The sequence below is a fragment of the Trichoplusia ni genome, chromosome 4 (assembly GCF_003590095.1).
Source record: "Trichoplusia ni isolate ovarian cell line Hi5 chromosome 4, tn1, whole genome shotgun sequence".
Classification (NCBI taxonomy): domain Eukaryota; kingdom Metazoa; phylum Arthropoda; class Insecta; order Lepidoptera; family Noctuidae; genus Trichoplusia; species Trichoplusia ni.
The window spans coordinates 5,077,930-5,099,749 of NC_039481.1; the positions used below are offsets into that span (position 1 = coordinate 5,077,930).

Consider the following 21,820-nt stretch of genomic DNA (forward strand, 5'->3'; position numbering starts at 1 on the left):
TAGCCAAATGGGCTACAGCTAGTTGGGTAACATAAAGCTCAGTCAAAATGTTGATATATTTTAGAAGCTACAATATTCAATATATCTACAATACTGTAATTTGATAAATGGATAATTTCAGCGGTATTGATTATCATTATAACCAAATGTGATTTTCAATCCTAATATTTAGTATACATACAATGTCTCTATCTTATATTCATCAATTGTAACATCACATCCATTTCTGGTACTAGTACTTACATATCACTCCTTCCCAACAGAAACCATTTTGAATTGACGAAGGGAAAAGAACTTTTAAATAAATGAAATACAACTGAAAATGTTAACTTATTTATTATTGAGTACTATGAAGGTATTAAATTTGATGTTGATAATCCTTGTGTTTCTTCTCGTGACATAGGAACTAACATTAACCCCTGTACAGGAGGTTGCATTTCCAAATCCCTCAAGTTGTTCACTTTTACCCTGAGGTCACTTCGCAATTTGTTAATGTCTATGTTCAACTGTTTTTGATCTGCTTCTAATAGGGACTTAGTTGCCTCCAGATTATGTTTAATTAAAACAGATCCTACAGTTACCCAACACTTCTGTTGCGAGGACTTTAAAAGATCACGCAATGCTTCACGGTTATGATTTCTCCTTTTGTCTAACATTATAATTTCACGTTTGTCTGATAATATTTCTTCAGCTAACTTTTCAACTGACACCAAATACTTTAGCACCTTTTCTTGATCTTGCATCATGCCTACTTTTTCATAAGATTAATTAATTTTACTATTTTTTGAATTTACAATCTAAATCAATATATTACAGCTTACTGCAACTTATTTATTATCGCTGTGATAGTCCTGTTTGCTGGGTGAAACTTTTTTGACCACAACTTTAGCACTAGTCAATTAGATTAGATTTAACAGCTTTGATATAAATTTGGTTGAATGTTATATTAAACCGCTTTTAGTTATTTCTAGTTTCGACAATGAAGCTTTCAATTTCTAATAACAATTTATTTTTGAATAGTTTACCAGTGCTAAGTTAGACTTTTTGATAAGTTGTCAAATTGAAGTTGACTTTAGTGTTTAGTGACGGACGCCGTTCACCGTTGACGGCAGTACGCTATACAGGTGCTGATTCAATGTAAACTGTAAAGTAATTTTCTATTTTTGCCACTTGTTTTGGCATCAAATTGATGGAAATCTCACTTTGCGTTTTGGTGCGTAGCATAAGCGTCAATAAAGTAAACAAATCAACTTCAGCGCGGTCATAATGATTCTGTTAATATTATTAAAGTACCGTCAATATTATGATTTATAATAAATTGCCTAATTATAGTATTGTTTTTTTACATACTACACAAGTTCTGTACCAGTTCTTTTTTTCATCAAATTATGTTTACAACAATCTCAATGAAGGCATCAGGCATATTTTATCTGTGCGCTTTCATTTGAGACCTCACTCGGGTATATTGCGGTTATTCTTCTCCACTTTCACCCCCCATAACTATTAAAGGGCTCAATCGATTTTTATCAAATTTTGTAACGCAGCTCTTCTGCATCGTCTATTAAAAATATTAACTAGGTTCAGCAGAGACTTAATATTGAACAATCGACTAAAATAGTTTTTGCGCTATCTATGGAATTGCTTTTCCTCGGTCGTAAATGGAGGAACGAATGAAGTAACGGTTACTCTTTCCGGTACGCGGAATATTACGGAATCTCTCCGTCATCTCATCCGCCATTTTGATTTCGTAATTCTCCGGTTAATGGCGGCCGGTACCGACGCTATAGCCTGATAAAATCTTTTTTATCAATCGGTGTTAAATTTGACGCGGCGTCGGTTTTCACTATATTTACAAACTGTATTATATTTATTTATTAGAGCGGGTGTTATTACATAATCAGATTAGCGTGTTAAGCGCCAATCTACACAATCATGGATGGACCGCCAAATCGTGGATTTCTTGGTGGTGGTCGTGGAGGTCCTCCAGGCCCGCATATGAGAAGAGGAAGAGGAGGATTTGACATGCGTGGACGGTGAGTAAATAGATAGGTAACAGTTTTGTTTTTAATTATTGCTTGATATTGAACATTATAGTGTATAGGTTAGGAGTAATTTTATAGGTTATATTTGACCTGTTTTACTTAATCTGGCTATGGTTTTAGCGGAGGACCAGGCATGAGAGGTAGGGGCGGCCCACCACGCGGTGGTATGCCTTATATGCGCGGTGGGCCTCGTGGATTTCGTGGCGTCCCTATGAGAGGTGGAGGCGGTGACAGGGGAGGACGCAGTTTTCCCCCTGGACCTCAGGGTCCTGGACCCCATCCAGTGCCCACAATAGAATCTCGTGGAGCACCACCTCAACGTAAGTTTATTATTGTTTTGTTACACATTTTGTGAACTGAGATATCAAGCTAAGTTTTGCAAACGTGTCTTGCACTTTTTCTGAGGTTAATAATTATATATCAACTTGAAGTAATATTCTTTTGCATTTAGGTGGTGCATTCAACAATCGAGGTGGACCTGGTGCCATGAGGGGTCGGGGTGGCAGAGGAAGAGGAGACTTTGGTCAGCGTGGGGATAGAGGAGGCGGCCGCGGTGGCATGCCCATGAGAGGTAATCCATTGTGAATTTCACTGAAAATACTGAAATTGTGTTAGGTAGGATGTACCACTAAATAAATCATCTATCAATATTTTTTCACCTTAAAAATAATGATAAATGTTCTAAGTATCAATTGTTAATGTTTTTATCACACTACACCGGCAACAACTATTAAGATTTTTTTTTAAAGTTATAATTTAAATCTTAGTTTTATCAAACTTCTAACATGCATAGATATTAATAAAGCCTTCGTCTTTCCAGGACGTGGCGGTCGCGGCGGCCATGGAATGCCCCCAAATGGTCCTCCCGGAGGTATGCACCCAGGTGCAGGCCCAACTGGAAACCGACCACCACCATCTCATGCTGCGTCATCTGCACCTCCTGTACAGACCCAATCTCAACCTTCATTCAAAAGAGGTGGTGGCCCACAACACAGCAATGCTGGAGGACCACCAAAGAGGCCAAGGTATTTCATTTGAATTCTGTTTTCATGAGGCTATTAAAACTGATATAAACTGCATGTGACAAAAGTGGTATATCAATATATTTTTTTCTAGATTTGATGGTCCTCGTGGTGGTGGTGGAAGGCTTCCTCCAACTGGTGGTTATCAACAAGCAGCCCCTCAACACAACACACCACAGCAAGCAAATGGCTATGGACCATCGTATGTTCTAAAAGTTTTTCGTTATTTTGATTAGGAATACTTGTAACTAAATGATGAACCAGAAAACGATAGGAATGTGCCGTCTGAAACACAAATGACGATTTTCTTTTAACTGATTATAATGTTTTTTTTTTGAAAATGAATAAAAAATATAATATAACAATTTTCTCAGTTCAAATATTTGTTTGCAGACACACTGGATATCAACCTTATGAACCTCCTGCAGGAGATCCATATATCCAACCATCATACAACACACCCAGGTAAATAGTTTTTTTTTTTTTTTCTATCATCAGATAACTTTTATCTGAGGAATAAATATGGCCATTTGACATATTTTCTATACAAAAGCTGTCAAAACGTGAAACTTATTCGTCAGATAAAAGTTATCTGGCGATTGAAAAATCGGCCCTTAATATACTAGTAAGTTATCAGTGATGAAAAATCTATCAGATAGGAATTGCCGTCTGACACACAAATGCAGATACCATAGATTTCTGAGGAATAAAAACATATCTCAACTGGAAACTATTTATGATAAACATTACCATGACCTAAGTACCCCATGTTTTTGCAGCTCATATCAAGGCAATAGCTACTCAACTCCAGCTCCAGCCCAAACAAGCTCTGGTTACAATTCTGGCAACTATGGTGGCTCTGGATATGGTTATTCAACAGGTGGCCAAGGAGGTTACGAAAATGAAGGATACAGGTTAGTAAGCAATTTTAATTTGATATCAAGCATTATAAAAAAAATGTTGCATAAATCTTCATCAAGTGTCGACTGGCTATTTACTGTAACGATTTCGTAGCGGTGGCGGCGCTGGCGGCGCTGGCGACGCCGGCTATGGCGGCGCTGAGCCCGCTTACGGGGGAGCGGCGCCTACCTATGACTCGTACTCACAGCCGTCGTACAACTCATACCAGCAGCCACAGCCCCAGTATAACAATAACTATGGTAAGTATACGGAATATTGAATCTGAGTGGACCTAAGTCTCTAGTCTAATTACAAATATTATTTTGTACCTATCATCTTTGGTGAGCTTGAATGTGGCTATAATGGAAGTATGAAGTTTATTTTATTTATGTATGTTTATCATATTCTAGTGAATGTGATATTTCAAATAAATACAGCTAAGAGTTTTCTATAATTGTCTTACATTTTGAGCTCATCAAGGAGAGAGGTTAGTACAATTTTTAGAGGTTACTTGTATTACGATTTTTCAAATTATTTATTGTTCGAAATAAGTTAACAAAATAAGTATGTGAGACCATCAAAGACTGCCACATGCATAGTGGCAATTGGTTGGTAGGCTTGTAGATCAAATGTAGGAAATAAAAGGTAAAGATTGCGAGTATAATTTCTAGTTATTTAGTGCAAGAATGTAGCCATGAACTTATACAGAAGTGGGGGCACTTCCGCAAAACAGTATTATGGTTTGGTGTAGATGTAGTTGAAAACCGACATTAGGATATTCTGCTAAAAAGAAATGAACAAGTTGTGTTTAGTGATGGCACTGTAACACAAAATAAATTATAATCGTTTATAGTACCAATTAGCAAATTTTAAAAAAATCTTATGTTATGTCTTTTCACATTTAAGAATCAACAAACTTTCTATGAAATTCTAAACCATTGTTTGAAATTTTTTCCTTCAATTTTCATTCTAAAATATATTCTTAACTGTGAAGTGACCAGTCCAAAATGAGAACATTATGACAATTAAGATGTATGAGTAGTACTAGTAAGAAACAAGTAAATTAGTGCCATCGCTAACAATTGTTTTGTCGGAAACTGACTTGTGTGGCAATAATGTAGCTTCTTTTTTTTAGACTTGCATAAAGTGAAAAATGAAGTACATGTTCAATGAAATCATAAAAAATAGGTCTTAGCAAAAAGTACTCACAAAATGGAATAATTATTAAAACAAAATCTATGTACTACAATTAATCACAAAAGAATATTTTTATAATTCATAGTTGTCCCTTAGTGATGGATATAAAAAATTTAAAATTGTCATTGGAAATGTCACACAATTATTGTGGTCTGTGAAATTCTTATGTTATAAGAAACAACCATATCAATCCAATATGAATAAACGATAAAAAGCAAATAATTAAGTAGGCAAATGAGGATTAGTCTAAAAACCATTTAAATATAGTTCCAGTGAAACTCTGGCAGCTGCATTTCATTATGATAAGTCTAAGTTTTGACGTCTTAAGTGTCTATTATATATGTTTGCATTACAGGCAGTTGGTGATCTGTTTGACTATACAGAATATCATTTACGTCTTTATGGTACACATTCAAAATAAAGTATCTGGATCAAATTTATGAAGCTATCGGATAAACCCATATACAAATGCAGTTTGCGATGTATATACATCACGATTCTGTTAGGTGAGAGTTTGGAAAGAAAGATAAATATAATGTAAATGACTGAATGAGACCATTGAGAAGTGACAATAATAAAGATAGATTATGTTTTTTTAACTTAATGAAATAGTAATTTAGATGATTAAAATGTAAGTTATAATTTTACCATGACCATAAATAAAGTAATGAATTATAATATTCCTCATTCACCAAACATTTAATTGTAGTAACTTCTACTTTGGCTCATTTTTTTGTAAAAATGGTAAAAGTACCATGATGTTTTAGATTTAAGGACTCAATTCACAATAAAAACATAAAATATTACATAATGTGTATGCTTTATTTCAATATAATCAAGCTGTTTATGCTTGATTGCACCAGGTGTAGGAAATAAGTCACAAAATCTTGCCAATAGACACAATAATTAAACAATAGCTACATTAAAATAATGTTTCACAGGGCATTGAAATTTTAGAATGATCATTTTGAGGAAATTATATTTTTCTCAATGTGCTGATGAAGTCGCTATTTAAACAATAAAGTATTTGTCTATTAGGTTAACTTCTAAATTTTTAAATTAGTAATGAACACATACATGAGAAAAAACATTTGGTGTTTAATAGAATTGCCACAGGTAACCTGCATTTATAATGTTTGATGAAGTTTAATACTTTAGCAGGTTTGATAATTATATAGATTTTAAGAATACACATATACCAAGAACCATGGCTCTTAAGTTGTATAGTGAATACTGTATTTTATCTAGGCAGGCTTTTCTTTGTAACCTTAAGTCTACATTGCTTGTCAACATTTAAAAATGTTTTTCTAGACATATACAGAACTTTAATAACTGAAAATTTATCTCTTGCTAATTGTAAAACGTTATATGTTTTATTAGGTAAAAGGTTTTTTTTACAATGTTTCCTTTTTTAAATACAATTAATGATATTCTTTAAAGAAATGAATAACTACAATAATTCAACATCACACACCAAATCTTCAGGCATAGAAAAATGAAATTAAAATATGTAATATAACATAATGTCAAAAAGTCATGGACATAAATATCAAGGGCTTAGGTAAGAAATAAAATAATTTACGTCAAATGTACTTAAAATTATGCGTTAACTGCGCCAAATTATTATAGTCAGTGGTATACTGATACTGTAAGGAAGGTCTTTGCACATTGGCAAAAAGATATAATAAGTAACTTGATAAATATTTAATTATGAACAAGTTTACAAAAACAAGGTATCTCGTCTGCAGCATCTGAAATTTAGAGACATGCCTCTGCTTGCTTTTGTCTCCCTGCTTTGAAGATTCATTTTTATAATATGAAATTTGCATACAGGTAACATATTTTTATTAATATAACAAATTACGATTAAATGCTAGTTAACTTGTGTTTATACACTATTTTTTTATAGAAAACATTAAGTGTAAGTATAATTCGCTGACATGATTAAAGCACTTTCATTTTAGCTGCAATATTAATAAGTATGTATATATTTAAATGCCACATTAAAACAATAATTTTAAGAATATATTAAGAGCAAGTTTTTTGTAGACCGTCTGGTCCTTATTCTATATTTATAAATTGAATTCATAATGTATTTAAGTATAAGCATTAACATCGCATATCACAACGCAAACCTAAATGAAGTACCAATGTGAAAGGTCCAATGTCTAATAACGAAAGTCATGGCGAGTTCTGAATACAGAATTTTATGATAATGTTGAAAATTTTAGGAGTTCCTATGACAGGCATAATGACTTTCGGAGTGGTTACATACCCATATGTGAAGCAAAAGAATAATAATGAGTACATGGTTCTATTATCTGGTAACGTAACATAATATTTATAATTTATGTAAATAGAATAGTTAGTAAGATAAGAATGACAAAATGAACCAAAAGTACAAAATAGGAAAATTCTGCTTTAGCACAGAATAAAGTAAAATAAACATGTTGTCTCATGTACTAGCTTAATAGAAAAAATCAGTTACATACAAGTAATCAATTGTTTGAGAATTAGGCAAATTATGTAGATCTTGTTTGAATTCTCTAGCAGTTATTAAAATAAATGTCTAAATACATAATATATTAATCTACATTTATCGTTTTTCAGAAATGGGATAAAAAATATTCTGCTTGCTAACAATGTGATATCATTGATAATAACTATACAGCTTTGGATATGCAAAATGGATGCACTGGAGACAAGATATCCACAGGTAATATAAAAAAACCTTATTAAATGATGTAACGGTTTACTCACGCGTATTTATCGGGGTAGCCCGACTAGTTTCGGACCCAACCGGAGTCCTTAATCATGAGCAGACGCGGCGGGATTGAGGGACTGATCGACGTCGGGCTACCCCGATAAATACGCGTGAGTAAACCGTTACATCATTTAATAATGAATCATTCTCACGACAGTTACTATAAAAAAAAAAACTTATTTCAGTTTTGATAGTCTATTTATGGAAACAATGAAGACTCATACATTTTTGAACTTTGTGTGTTCCTTAAAATGCCTTTTATACAGCATCGTCTTTTAAATAATGTCAACAAGTATGTTAACAGATTCCTGGAATATTTATTTACGGATTAGGTACTACCCATTTAATTAGTACAATAATAAATCATTTTTTTTTTGTTATTTACAGATCTGGTTGTGATTTGTGACGTGGGAAAAAAGAGCAATGAAGATGACTGCAAGGAGCAAATAAAAAAGAAAATATATCCTCTAAAGTTTATTTGTAGTTATTAATTCAAAAATCCTATCCCGCTTTCCTCACACCCATGCTTGCTGTGTAAGTGAAGTATTTTTATGTATAATGCAAGTGTTAATTATAAACCATCCTTAGCAGTCAACTTTCTGAAACAGTTTAATTGTATCAAATCAAATTGAAATATTCAAGCTTTAAAATTATCACATAAACATGAAAAACCATTTTACAGAGGTGGTCAATTAAAGTAAATTCTCATCTCATTATGGACCCTAATGGGCACAGCAAAATTAGGAGAGGAGGAATATACTAATTATTATATTAAAATGTCCTAAAATTATTTTATACTAGCAGTGACCCGTGACCTCGTCCACGTGGTTAGAAAATATAAACATCAGTTTAGTTCTTTACGAAATTTCTACCCGTATTTTTAGTATATTTCGTTACTGCTTTGCTCCTATTATTCACAGAATAATGGTAGATATATAATATCCTATAGCAATTCTACTATCCTCAAAGCAATGATACTATTTAACACTGACATCATTTTTCAAATCTACCAGTACCTAGTTCTTGTTTTTACTCTTACTCTACACTCCACTCTGTTACTTTTACTCCATGTACTGCACTCTGTTAACAATCTACTCTTTATCCTTCGGTGCCGATGACGCGGACGCCGGACGGTGTAAACGCCGACCACGCAATGATTTTCAAAACACGTGATGTCTTTTTATTTCAATGTCCAAATTATCATTTTAAAAAGTTCAATAATGGTATTGAAGCAGTCTAAAATACGAAGTCATTTTTTTTTCATAAGAATTAATACCAAAGAATAAAATAATTAAAGATTACAAATTATGACTAAATGTTGGTACAAGTGGTTAGATATGTACCCTCGCGGACAAGATATTAAAGAGACCTACACACCCGTAATACTTCAATTTGTTCTATTGGCAGTAGTTTTAGCAGCGTGTAATATTATACGTAGAAATAGGTTTTCGATTTGACACCTTGTGTTAGAAATCGCCCTTTTCTTACGGAACCCTAATATTTGAAAAACAATTATAGCCTATATTCACCGGGGATAATGTAGATGCTCTTCTCAAAAGTGAAAGGATTTTTTAAATCGGTCAAGTAGTTTCGAAGCCAACTTACTCGTGTCTAACAAAAATCCTTCCTCTTACACTGTCAGATTTTTTCGAGTCAGAAGATCTATAGAAGATTCAAGACTTCTTTTTTGATGTCCGTATGGATTGAGGAGCCACTTTCGATTTAAAAAGGAAGCTCGCCCCCTTATTTAGTAGGAAAGTAAATAATTTTGTAGACCGAATTCTGAAATTTGTAGTATAATATGTCTAAAGTTATGTAACTGTGAATGTGGCTCCTCAATCCAAACATCTGAATTGAGGAGCCACCTGAAACACGGAAAGTATTCCATGTATATTTTTGAAAATTTTGTATCATTTAGTAGCAATTGTGTATAGTGTCTACTAAAAATTTGAGCCCAGTACTGTTTGTATTCAAGAATATACAATACTTTTAATGTGGCTCCTCGATCTATACACAAGAGCATGAATTGCCATGAAAGTTATTGGTCAATTTATATTCCACTCTAAAGACATTTAGTAGTAAGTGTGTTCGAATTTGTAGTATATGGACAAAGTAGTAGACTGAGCGAATTTAATAAATAAATGCATTTCATTTGGCTCCTCAATCGTGACGTCTGCATAATAAATAATTGACTGTACCTACCTGAGATCAAAACGGAATAAAATACCAGAGACACTAACATTTAGTATAAACGGTCTACTAAATACATATGCACAGATCAACATTGTATATGTTCGGTATCTGAAAAACAAATCACTTCTAAATATTCCTTACGAATTCGCTATTTAGGGTGACCATGTTATATGAATTAAACTAGGATGATTCATTTTTGAAATTAAATTTTTCGACAATATTCGGTACAAAGATTCTTCATAGGTTTAGGATATTTAGTATCTAGTCAATTTCGACATAAGTTAAAGAATGAATTAATATTGGTTGGTCGGTGCTTTTATGAATTTTACACATGGGGGTGACAGTACAGTACTTTGAGGACAAGAAAACAAAATGTATGGAAAGTGGTGCCATCTATGCCACAGGGCAAGTCAACTAAGGTATAATATTCCCTTAAATATTACTAGATGCCGCTACAGTAACTGCTTTCTTCAAAATGTTATTCTTTTAATAATTTAATAAATATTATTTAATAAAAAGTAAACTAAAAAAAATTAAAAAAAAACTGAATCGCCTTTTCGGTCTTCAATTAATCTTATACGCAATTTTTATTTTGCTAATGACATGACAGCACTGATATGTTTTGAAAACTTTTCACTCAACGTTCGTTTCTTGTGCCGTGAGTTTACCAAGTTTTATTTTCGACTTATTTGCCTATTATTGACCATCACGTGTTTTCTGGACCTCGAAACTGCTTCCTACGTATTTACTTGGCTTCTCGTGAACAGATACCGACGAATATATTTATTTCTCTTGACCCTGGCATCGTTTAATGGACTACGACGTGTGTTTACATTACTTGATTTAAAAATTTGGCTGCGTTTTTTACGGATTACGATGGCGAGATTACCGAAATACTCTCGCACTCATTGCTATTTTGGATGTGAAGAAGGAGGTAAGATGATTATTGATGATAGAATAAGTGATCTTATTGTAGGAACGATCCGATCTAAGTTTGTACTATTATATATCACTATATTTTTAAAACATAAATTTCACAACCTGCAATTAACTCATTCTTTCTAATTTCAGGTACATTACATCATTTTCCTAAGCCAGACTGTTATAAAGAAAGGTTTGAGATCTGGAAACAAGTTTTAGACGATGATATTATAATGAAAGGAGATACATACATCTACAACCAAATAAGACTATAAACATTTTGAGAAATACTACATAGGTAAAGGAACGGTATTAACGAGAAATGCAGTGCCAACCTTTTACACCAGCCTTATCCCATCAGGTAAATAAATATATTTGCATATTATAACATCCAATTTACATGTAAACAAATATGCAATTAACATTTTGGCAGATGTCTATTAAATGTATGAAATAACTGTGAAATCTGCCCCTAAGATGAACCACAGACCAACAAGTGCTGTTTCAATTTTATTTTCTGTCACCTAATCATCGCAAATGAAGTGTATTAACTGTCCTGTTGGTCTAGTGGCTAGTGTCTTTTAGTGCTATGCCAGAGGTTTTTGGTTTGATTCCCAATCAGGAGAAATATTTGTGTGATGAGCATCATCATTTTGTTCTGTGTCTGGGTGTAAATTATTTCTATATTTAGAAAGTATGTTTATCAGCTGTCTAGTATCCATAACACAAGTTCTGCTTAGCTTGGGACGAGACAACATTGTTTGATAGTTGTGAAATGTTATAATTATGTTAAAATACTTCTAAGTAGTCTTTTGTAGAATTGCACAATTATATTAATAGGTTTTAAAGTATGTGCTAAGTCTTTTCTAACAAGATTATTGCTACTTTCTAGATACCACCAGCTCATCTGCAGTTGCAGAAGTATCAGTTGAACCAGTCGCTTCAGTTTCAATGTTGGAGGATAAGGAAAAGGACATGGAGCAAACATTTGTAGAAGGTATGTTGCAACTCATAATGAAAATCAGTTAAATGTTTTGATTATAAGTATTTTTTATCCATATAAATCATACATATATACTTTTTCTTGTGAATACATCATATATATATTTTGAAATTGATTATATATATATTTTGCATAGGAACATAAATAACCACAAACATTAATGATGTATATATATATTTTTTTGTTTCAGAATGCAACATATTACTAGCTGAGTGTGAAGAAACTGTAGATTTATTGCTGATTTTTGATAAATTATTTGATTCATTTAATGGCCACTCACACCGTGATACAGCAAAAATACTCAAGGGATGTCTTAAAAACAAATCACCACATTTCCCATTCTGGGCAGAAATTAAACCTGTTTTTAAATCAATAGAATTTGAAAAAATTGTAAAAAGTCAAGATGGGTCTCAAACAGTTAAATATGATGATTTATAAAATCTGATGATTTAGATTCTGATTTTGCAGTTGATTCCTTAATTTCAACAATGAGTCAAATTATTTTTAGTAATTTGATTTTGCATTCGGAAGCGAAGAAATATGTACCCTGGATATATAATAAAAAACTAAATCTAATATATTTAAAAATTGTAATTGTATTGTTGATTTACTTCAACAAGAAATTGATCCTAATGCATTTAATTACATGATTGATTATACAAAAAAATCACATGTGATTCATTTATTAAATTACTTAATGAAATATATTTTATGATTGAGACTTGATCGCCCGAAATAATAAACTTAAAAAAATAATAATTGTGTTTTTTATAAATTGCAGATGTGATTTTTCAATTATTCAATGCGATGAACATAAATTGATTTTAACGAATTATTTAATTAATTTGTTCATCAACTTAATTGTAAATAGTTGGTGTACGGGTGTAAATAGAATTTTAACAGGAAAAATTGCTGATTTTGATAATAACGATACTTAAATTACAAGCATACAATTTCTATAAAATTCATAAAAAAAGGAAATAATGTGAATGATATTTAAAACCTTATTGTTAATTAAATGATTTGATTGATTTAAATCATGTGATTTTTGATGGGTGGCCATTTCCAACCATCTACTTTATTTACATCGATAAATAAAATAGAAGGTTCTCAATTATACCCTTAATAATTTAAAAATGGTTTCTATTAATGTGAATTAATTGGTGATTGTAATAAACCATAAGTGTATTATGAATGTTAGCCAATGAAATTAAACCATATTACGATTTTATTACAGAATAATTTTTCTACAGAAAATCATATTACTTAGTAAATTATAATAGTAAAAATGTGTCAAAGTAAAAGTGGTTTAATTTCAATACGTTGTAGACGTTAATTAATAAATTGTATAAATTATCCGTATTTATAAATAAAGAAAAATCTTTATATTTTTGTTGCATTCTTTTTTCTCTTTAGTACATTTTATACACGGCAAAAATGCTGTACTATGCGTAACTACCTATAGCAACCTATAGATATTATGTAGATGAGTGCATACATACATATAGCTATAGATCGCTTCACAGACGCTATCGCCATCTAGTTTACAGGGCAAGTAGTGAAAAAAAGAACTGATCTGTCAGTGTCTCATCTATACCAGTATTATATGTATTATCTATGATTTTACAGTATCATAGTCATCATAACAAAACGTCTCATCATTCGCTGGGTAGTGACATTTATAGTGACCCATTCCAGCTTCGCTAATCGCAGGGATAAATTCTATAACGCCTATTAAAGTATATAAGCTACTTGAAATCATTATAGTTTCTGGTACCTCGTTTACTCTAAACCTCGTAGAAACATTTAGTTCAAATGACACTGTTTTTGATACAGTATATTTACACACTGTTTGGTGGTTACAAGATGTGCAAACGTTATTTTCTTCTACAATACAAATTGCATCTTCTAAACTTTGGATTCCAAAAACAGAAATTATATTCAGATTTAAAGGCAAAAAAGCGATCTGTCTAGATATTGGGGTAAATTCGCATGAATCATTAGTACACTTCTTATTCCAAATTGCACTAAAACAATACTTCAAAGCTATATGTTCAAAAATGAAGGACACATTGCAAGCAAATTCACAGCGGCTGTCTCTTCTATCAAAATACAGCACGCCGATTTCCGATCTCATTCTGTATATATCAAAGTCACTAGAACCAGGATCTGATAAAAGTTTAATATATTGAGGAATTAAATCGTCAGAATATGTGTTTATTATTGCTTGAAAATTTCTATTGAAATGAAACTACTTTTACGGATTTTATCGCGGTTTTAATTTTAGATTTTAGTTCCCGACGTTTCGAAACCTTTGCAGGTATCATGGTCACGGGCAGACTGAGATGGTGTTCGTCTTGACAGAAGATGTTGCTCGTTCTACCTTCATATTTTAATTAATTATTTGTGGTCCGACCTACGCAGTATGAGCTCACTGTGTCTTGATGTCTTGCAGCGCTGCTCTTGGGTTTGGCCTTGAGTTTATTTATTATTTATTATAAATAATTAATTAAAATATGAAGGTAGAACGAGCAACATCTTCTGTCAAGACGAACACCATCTCAGTCTGCCCGTGACCATGATACCTGCAAAGGTTTCGAAACGTCGGGAACTAAAATCTAAAATTAAAACCGCGATAAAATCCGTAAAAGTAGTTTCATTTCAATGTCTAACATTCGCGTAAACCTAAGAAACCACTATGTAACCCAGTACGGACTGGACATAGCAAACAAAATACGCCGGTTGGAAGATCTCAAGACTAAGCGCGCAAGATATACAACATCTTTAGCATTCTTGAAGAGATGCCGTGACCACAATCTCATCCCAACGTGTCTCAAGATATCACCTAAGAAAGACATACGAGGGAGCGCCAAGATCCTCCATCAGGCAAGCAAAAAGTTACTCGTCCTAAAAATTCATGAAACTCGTTCCGACCTACAAAATTTAAACAAAACCGTTGAGATCGTGACTAATGATTTGAAAACAGTTTTATCAACTTTCGATTTTAATACATGCTTCGAAAAACTAAACAAGCGCGAAAACACCAAATATCTCGAAAGCAAAAAAAACTGGAAGATATCACCTACTTGGGATCCAATAATAAATAAACTCAAGGCCAAACCCAAGAGCAGCGCTGCAAGACATCAAGACACAGTGAGCTCATACTGCGTAGGTCGGACCACAAATAATTAATTAAAATATGAAGGTAGAACGAGCAACATCTTCTGTCAAGACGAACACCATCTCAGTCTGCCCGTGACCATGATACCTGCAAAGGTTTCGAAACGTCGGGAACTAAAATCTAAAATTAAAACCGCGATAAAATCCGTAAAAGTAGTTTCATTTCAATGTCTAACATTCGCGTAAACCTAAGAAACCACTATGAAAATTTCTACTTTGAATATATGCCACACCTAAAAAATGCATGACTGAATCAAAGCAACACGTGTTTTGCAAACCCACTGTAGTGGAACTTTTGCCGATAGTTACAGCATCGCATAAATTGCCATTTTTTACAAATTTGATTTTTAATTTTGTTGATATCACATTAGTTTCTGCTTCACCTCTCCAATTTTCGACGAAGGAAGGACGATCAGAAAATATTGATTCAGTAGTAAATGACCGATTAATTTTCTTTGATCTCAAAGACTTTGATATTTTTCTTTTTTTCACCTCCGTTTGAGATTTTGTAAGTGAATGCTTCCTTTTTCGAGGGCGTTTAGTATCTTTATTCTGTGTATCATTAACAAGATCACTTGTAGCAAGTGCAATTTCTGTATTCAAGTAATTAGAATGTATTTTTACAAATTCATCAATTCGGTACTTTATAAATTTTGTTTTGAAAAGCAATTGTTTCAAAGTTTTGAAGTAGCTCTCAATTCCTGACGATGATGGAGCAGTATTATCAATTTTGAAAAATGGACATAGCAGATTAGACCACAATGGAAGTTTCCCAAGAATTCTTCTAAATTCAGGTATAAATGGTGGATAAAAATATACATTTTTATTGATTTCTTTAATACTCATTGATTTTTGTCGCAACTGAGCTATTTTATCATCCAACCAAACAAAAAAATCAATATCCGCAGTATGATATTCTTCAGTTTTGTAAATTAATTGGTCGTTATCCATACAGCTGAGTTTCACCGTATGATCTAAGTCAATATTTTTCAATCGCGCCATAAGCCTGCTTAAGGAGGTTTGACAATCGGAACATGTACTGGTAGTCAAATCATCATCGTATTGACAAAGGCAAACCCTAATCATATCCAAGATGACTTCTTTTGCGATTTCAAAATCTTCACAGTTTTTTAAAAACATAATGCAGCGAATATAAAAATATTTTATGCGTGGATCTACATCATTAAAACATTTTAGGTTGTGCAAAGTTTTTATGAAATGACTAGAGTCCAGTCTGATAAAAGTAGAGGGGACGTCTGAAGTCTCTCCTTCTAAAATTGAAAATAGGTTCTTTATATACTCTTTTGTACTGCTAAACACCGTAAAAGCTTCAGTACTAGCGGCAACCAGGGCAGAAGAATCGTCAGAAATAATTTCGTGAGGTGTTCTATGAATTGAACGTTTCCATTGATTTAGCCAATATAATATAGATTGCTTGCCGTGTGCATCGGTGACCATTTGTAATACGGGCACAGATTTTAATTTAAGATTTCCTGTTATAAGACCTGCATACAGAAATAGTCTTTTGGTGATCTTTGTTCCATCAGCGAGGCGCATAGTTTGAAAAAATGAGCCAGTAGCGTCGATTGTAAGAGTAACTCTTTCAAATTTCCGTAGATACTGGTTATAATAATCAATTTGTTCTTCGCTCCAATAATAAACAAAGAAGTCAGGGTGTACGCTAAGACTGCGGATTATATTTTAATGTGTACTTTTCGCCATAGCCAATAAAGATATAATCGGATTAGAATCAAACCACTGTCCTTTCCGGACCTCAGATTTTATTTGACGTAAAGCAGCAAGAGAAGGCAACGCTGGTGTACTTGAAACCTCATTTTCATCTTTTTTATCGCCTATGATCGTTGAGGCTAACTCATTATGAACTACTATTGCAGATTTGTACTTTAATATTTTTGCTAATTGTTGTCTTTTATAGGGCGTTAATTTAAATTTCTTTTTTGGGTTATGTTTGATATTTTTATCTATATTGGTAATTTTACAGAAATTGTGTGTATTTTGTCTGTAGTTGCATAACTTTTTATCTGAACGCATACCGTACACTGGGAACAATTACCTTTCACAAAGATTTTATTTTTAACAACCTTTTCGCGCTTTAAGGTCCAAGTGCAAGGTAACTTTGTATATTTATAAATGTTTTCCTTCAACAAATTACTCCATTTGAACTTTGGCATTGTCCTGTATTTCTTATAGGTGTTAGTGCCTGTTCTTCTCTGGTATGCATATAGAGGCTGAATTTTTTTCCAGTCATACAAGTCCATTTCATATGAAAATGTTTTTGTTTCTTTTTGTTTACTGTTCTCTAAATCAAAATCGTTATCTTCAAATGATGCGTTTGTTAGACAACTGCTATTACTAGCACTATTAATAGTATGGCTTTCACCAGTTGTCTGTTTCACAAGAAGTGAATCGTGATTTTGAAAAAAAATGTGACGGTTGCGTTTCAATGATATAAACAAAGCTAATGGGGACATTTTAAAATTAAGTTCTTTAGAGATGGTTAAGAAAATTCGATCACTACTTTTAATGTTGGAATTTTGTAGTATCTCAGCATATTTAGTAAAAACTTGTTTTTGATCTTCAAGATCTACCTTTGATTTACGACCTTTCGGCATAATAGTTCTGAAACAATGACATTCCTAACATAACTTATACTATTATTTATAAAGTTAACTAATAATAATTGATAGAATATAGGTACAATATTCCCAACAGGAAATCAAAGTGAAGTTATCAGTCACTTATTATGCACTATTGCAGCAGCAAATAGTATCCTCACAAGTCAACAATTATGACGTGATGAATATTAATATAGTTTAGGAACAGAAATTAAACTTAAATATGTGCGCAAACAAGTGAGCTCCGTCGTTAATGAATGTCAGATTACTAAATAAATATGAGGGTAGATACTTTCGACAATAATTTTCAGTTACCCTCAAATGAGATAAATAAATTAAATTGGATTAACTTAGGAATAATCTTTGTACCGAATATTGTCGAAAAATTTAATTTCAAAAATGAATCATCCTAGTTTAATTCATATAACATGGTCACCCTAAATAGCGAATTCGTAAGGAATATTTAGAAGTGATTTGTTTTTCAGATACCGAACATATACAATGTTGATCTGTGCATATGTATTTAGTAGACCGTTTATACTAAATGTTAGTGTCTCTGGTATTTTATTCCGTTTTGATCTCAGGCAGGTACAGTCAATTATTTATTATGCAGACGTCACGATTGAGGAGCCAAATGAAATGCATTTATTTATTAAATTCGCTCAGTCTACTACTTTGTCCATATACTACAAATTCGAACACACTTACTACTAAATGTCTTTAGAGTGGAATATAAATTGACCAATAACTTTCATGGCAATTCATGCTCTTGTGTATAGATCGAGGAGCCACATTAAAAGTATTGTATATTCTTGAATACAAACAGTACTGGGCTCAAATTTTTAGTAGACACTATACACAATTGCTACTAAATGATACAAAATTTTCAAAAATATACATGGAATACTTTCCGTGTTTCAGGTGGCTCCTCAATTCAGATGTTTGGATTGAGGAGCCACATTCACAGTTACATAACTTTAGACATATTATACTACAAATTTCAGAATTCGGTCTACAAAATTATTTACTTTCCTACTAAATAAGGGGGCGAGCTTCCTTTTTAAATCGAAAGTGGCTCCTCAATCCATACGGACATCTTTTTTGACATCTTTGATGGCTGTCAGAAATCTTTCACTTAAACGATGATTCGATGTCTCTTACGGAGAAAAATTAACAAAGAATCAAGTACTAGGCTACTAGGGTGAAACCGCGTAAAACAGAAATGCTTAAACACAATTATTATATGAACAGCATGGACATTTCCATTCGTATTATAATCCTCATATTTAACGTTTATAATATTAGCAGGGAAAACATATGAATCTGTATACGGTTGCAGGTTTAAGACGATACAGCTTACTTGACCTGTAGTACTTGTACAACGGACATGTAAATACTGATACATTGATTATTTATACGGTAAAATAAAACAAGAAAATAGATTTTTTTTATATTATATTAAACATAAGTCTAAGCCTGCGCCTCAGGCAGGGTGGTGATGATATCCGAGTCACCAGGGTCGGTGATGGCGAGTGTGCATACCCTGTAGTACTTTCCGCAAGCCGTGCCCAACTCAATGTTGTTTCCACTGTAATGGTGGACTCCGGTTTTGGCCAGTAACGCGTAGTACTCAATCTCAGATTTCCTGTAAAATTTAAATAAAATTATTATTAGCTTAAAGCAATTTAAAAACATTACGTAAAATGTTACTGCATAAAAACTATTAAGGATGATTCTCATTACAGCGGGCCTTGCCAAGGCCGGGGCGTGGACGAGCCGAGATCGTGCAACAAAAGTAGCATTAGTTCGAGGGGGCCCGGACGGGACACGGATAATGCACTGTGAAAATATGTAACAGACTAAAACCGTGCCCCAACACGGGCACGACCCGCTCGAATGAGAATCAAATAGCGATTAAAATATAAATAGCTGTGGTTGAAGTCATTGGGTCAAACCCACTGTACGATGCGTGTCGATCCCATGTAAGACCAGAGTTTGTGTGGTCCATCAATGCTAGTGTTGAATCTACGTCTATGTATGTAGCTCATTTGCAAAATGACTACAGGTAGCAAAATGTCCCCTTCCTCTAGCGTCAAGAGCCAGTAGGTGTACAATACAGAGAGGTACTGATAATTAATGTTTATCATTAAAATATGGGTTAAGTTTAATTTTGTAGAATTAAGATTTATGTAAATTGATATCTTGATTGACCGTAAATATGACAAACTTCAGAATTAGACATGTAATTCACTTACCCATCAAAGTTCAGCAAATGGATTAAGACTACTCCATAGGTTTCCCATGTGCAACATGAATATCAGCCATGATATTTTAATTTCTCTAATAGGACTCAGGAAAATTAAATCAAACGCAAAACAGGAAAACTAGAAAAAAAAGTTTTCTTCCAGACCTTCATTTTGGCTTCTAATGTTAATGTCCAATCATTATTTTCATTTATAATTGATATACAGGACTGTTTCATGAAACACAGTGAGGGAATCCATACTTCTTTGTCCTAAGACTCCATATGCATCCCTTTGACAAATATATTGGGAAACTCTACTTCTCAGTAGTCTCACCTTAGAGGAGGAGCATTCTTGGCAATGATGACCAGCTTAGCTTTGCCCTGACGAAGGGTCTTCAATGTCTGTTTGTATCCTAGACAGTATTTGCCTGATTTCATAACCAAGGCAAGACGCGAGTTGATAGACTCAATAGTCTTTTTCTGAAACCAGAACAAACAAAAATAAATAAAATTGTTTATAAAAAAAAAAACAATTACTAGTTCATATTGGCATTCAAGCCTAGCGACCGAGACTCACTTAATTTAAACATAGACCAGTTCACGACTGATGCAAGAATATGTAATGTTGAGGATCACATATATCACGCCACACTATGAGCAAGCTTTTGTCAAAATTGCTCGAGTTTGTAGACAAATTACCGATGAGCATAACCTAAATGTTTGATACTTTCTCAACCTTACAAATTACGGAATAAGCAAGCCTATCTTGTATCACATAATTTTGGACTTTAGATAATTAAGATTATTTAATAATTAAGAATTAAATAACCCTTCTTAGTCCAAATAAAATAATACAACACGTGTACGAACGAACACTAACCTGTTTCTTGGCGGCAACCATTGTGGAGGTTGATTTTACCACGAATTACTGAAATTGAAATGCCAAAGTTAATTAACTGTTAAAGTTTATTTTTCGCAAGAACACCAACGAGATTTGTTAAGTTAGAAAATAAAAAGCAAAGTATTCAGAACGTTACACACCTTCCGTAGGAACACGTTGGAAAAGAAAAGGAAGTTCAGTCGGTATCAATCGCTCAAGTTCACTCACCTACCGAAGACCGAAGATCATTCAGAAATAAAGAATGAATGAATTGTAATGTTACTAATTGTCTATGTGCACGACTACACGAAATATATGGATGGAATCCTTAGCATAAAATTAAAAAAGTATAAGCACAGACCTTTATTAGGTACATTACGCTACGATAGTTAAAGGTTTGGTTGAAAGGACTTACATACATGTTGATGTTAGGTGTGATGGAGACTACTTTTACGACATTATATTACTCAAAATATTACAGTCTAAAGTCAGTCTGAAGAAAGTCTGTGCAAGTATACAGTTCACTACAGTTCACTATTGCAACCTAAACGGAAATATTATATTAATATTTAGTCCTTTCATTCAACACGTCGTTAAAGCCTCGCTTTAAATTACTGCAACAAAATCTTTATCTTGTGTACATGAAAAGGGATACTAAAGGAGTACTACTTTCGTTCATATTAGTTTTCATAGCTATTTATAATTAATTTTATTTTCCTAAAGACGTCGAAGCTTACATACATCTCTATTACGTTCTCTTTATTACGACATATTTTCTCTATTACGTCTAAGTAGCCGGCAAATTCCGTCAAGTCTATGAATTTGTAAATATTTGAC

At 33.0% G+C, this 21,820-nt stretch overlaps 2 protein-coding genes and 1 long non-coding RNA gene across 4 annotated transcripts; 1 reads left to right on the plus strand and 2 right to left on the minus strand.

Moving 5' to 3' along the window:
• Nucleotides 1-1,724: 1,724 nt before the first annotated feature.
• LOC113492668 (glycine-rich cell wall structural protein 1.8-like) lies at nucleotides 1,725-8,388 on the plus strand. Of its 2 annotated transcripts, XR_003400515.1 has the most exons (10): nucleotides 1,725-2,033; nucleotides 2,163-2,362; nucleotides 2,494-2,613; nucleotides 2,863-3,067; nucleotides 3,159-3,266; nucleotides 3,458-3,529; nucleotides 3,844-3,978; nucleotides 4,079-4,224; nucleotides 7,772-7,877; nucleotides 8,313-8,388. XR_003400515.1 is itself a non-coding variant. In XM_026870264.1 (9 exons), the coding sequence occupies exons 1-9, from the start codon at nucleotides 1,933-1,935 to the stop codon at nucleotides 5,525-5,527; spliced, it is 1,098 nt and encodes a 365-aa protein (XP_026726065.1). In that variant the 5' UTR covers nucleotides 1,726-1,932; the 3' UTR covers nucleotides 5,528-5,972. The 2 variants fall into 2 exon arrangements, 1 of the variants encoding a protein (XP_026726065.1); XM_026870264.1 differs by lacking the exons at nucleotides 7,772-7,877; nucleotides 8,313-8,388 and adding an exon at nucleotides 5,517-5,972 and having other exon boundaries at nucleotides 1,726-2,033.
• LOC113492669 lies at nucleotides 8,389-9,665 on the minus strand. Its single transcript, XR_003400516.1, has 2 exons — nucleotides 9,531-9,665; nucleotides 8,389-8,524 (listed from the first exon to the last, which is right to left on the minus strand). It is a non-coding gene; the product is annotated as an uncharacterized LOC113492669 (long non-coding RNA).
• Nucleotides 9,666-19,296: 9,631 nt separating this feature from the next.
• Nucleotides 19,297-21,215, minus strand: LOC113492671 (60S ribosomal protein L30). The gene is made up of 4 exons (XM_026870268.1): nucleotides 21,145-21,215; nucleotides 20,984-21,031; nucleotides 20,438-20,583; nucleotides 19,297-19,503 (listed from the first exon to the last, which is right to left on the minus strand). Exons 2-4 carry the CDS (start codon nucleotides 21,002-21,004, stop codon nucleotides 19,329-19,331), a joined length of 342 nt encoding a protein of 113 aa, XP_026726069.1. The 5' UTR covers nucleotides 21,005-21,031; nucleotides 21,145-21,215; the 3' UTR covers nucleotides 19,297-19,328.
• Between the last annotated feature and the right edge of the window lie 605 nt (nucleotides 21,216-21,820).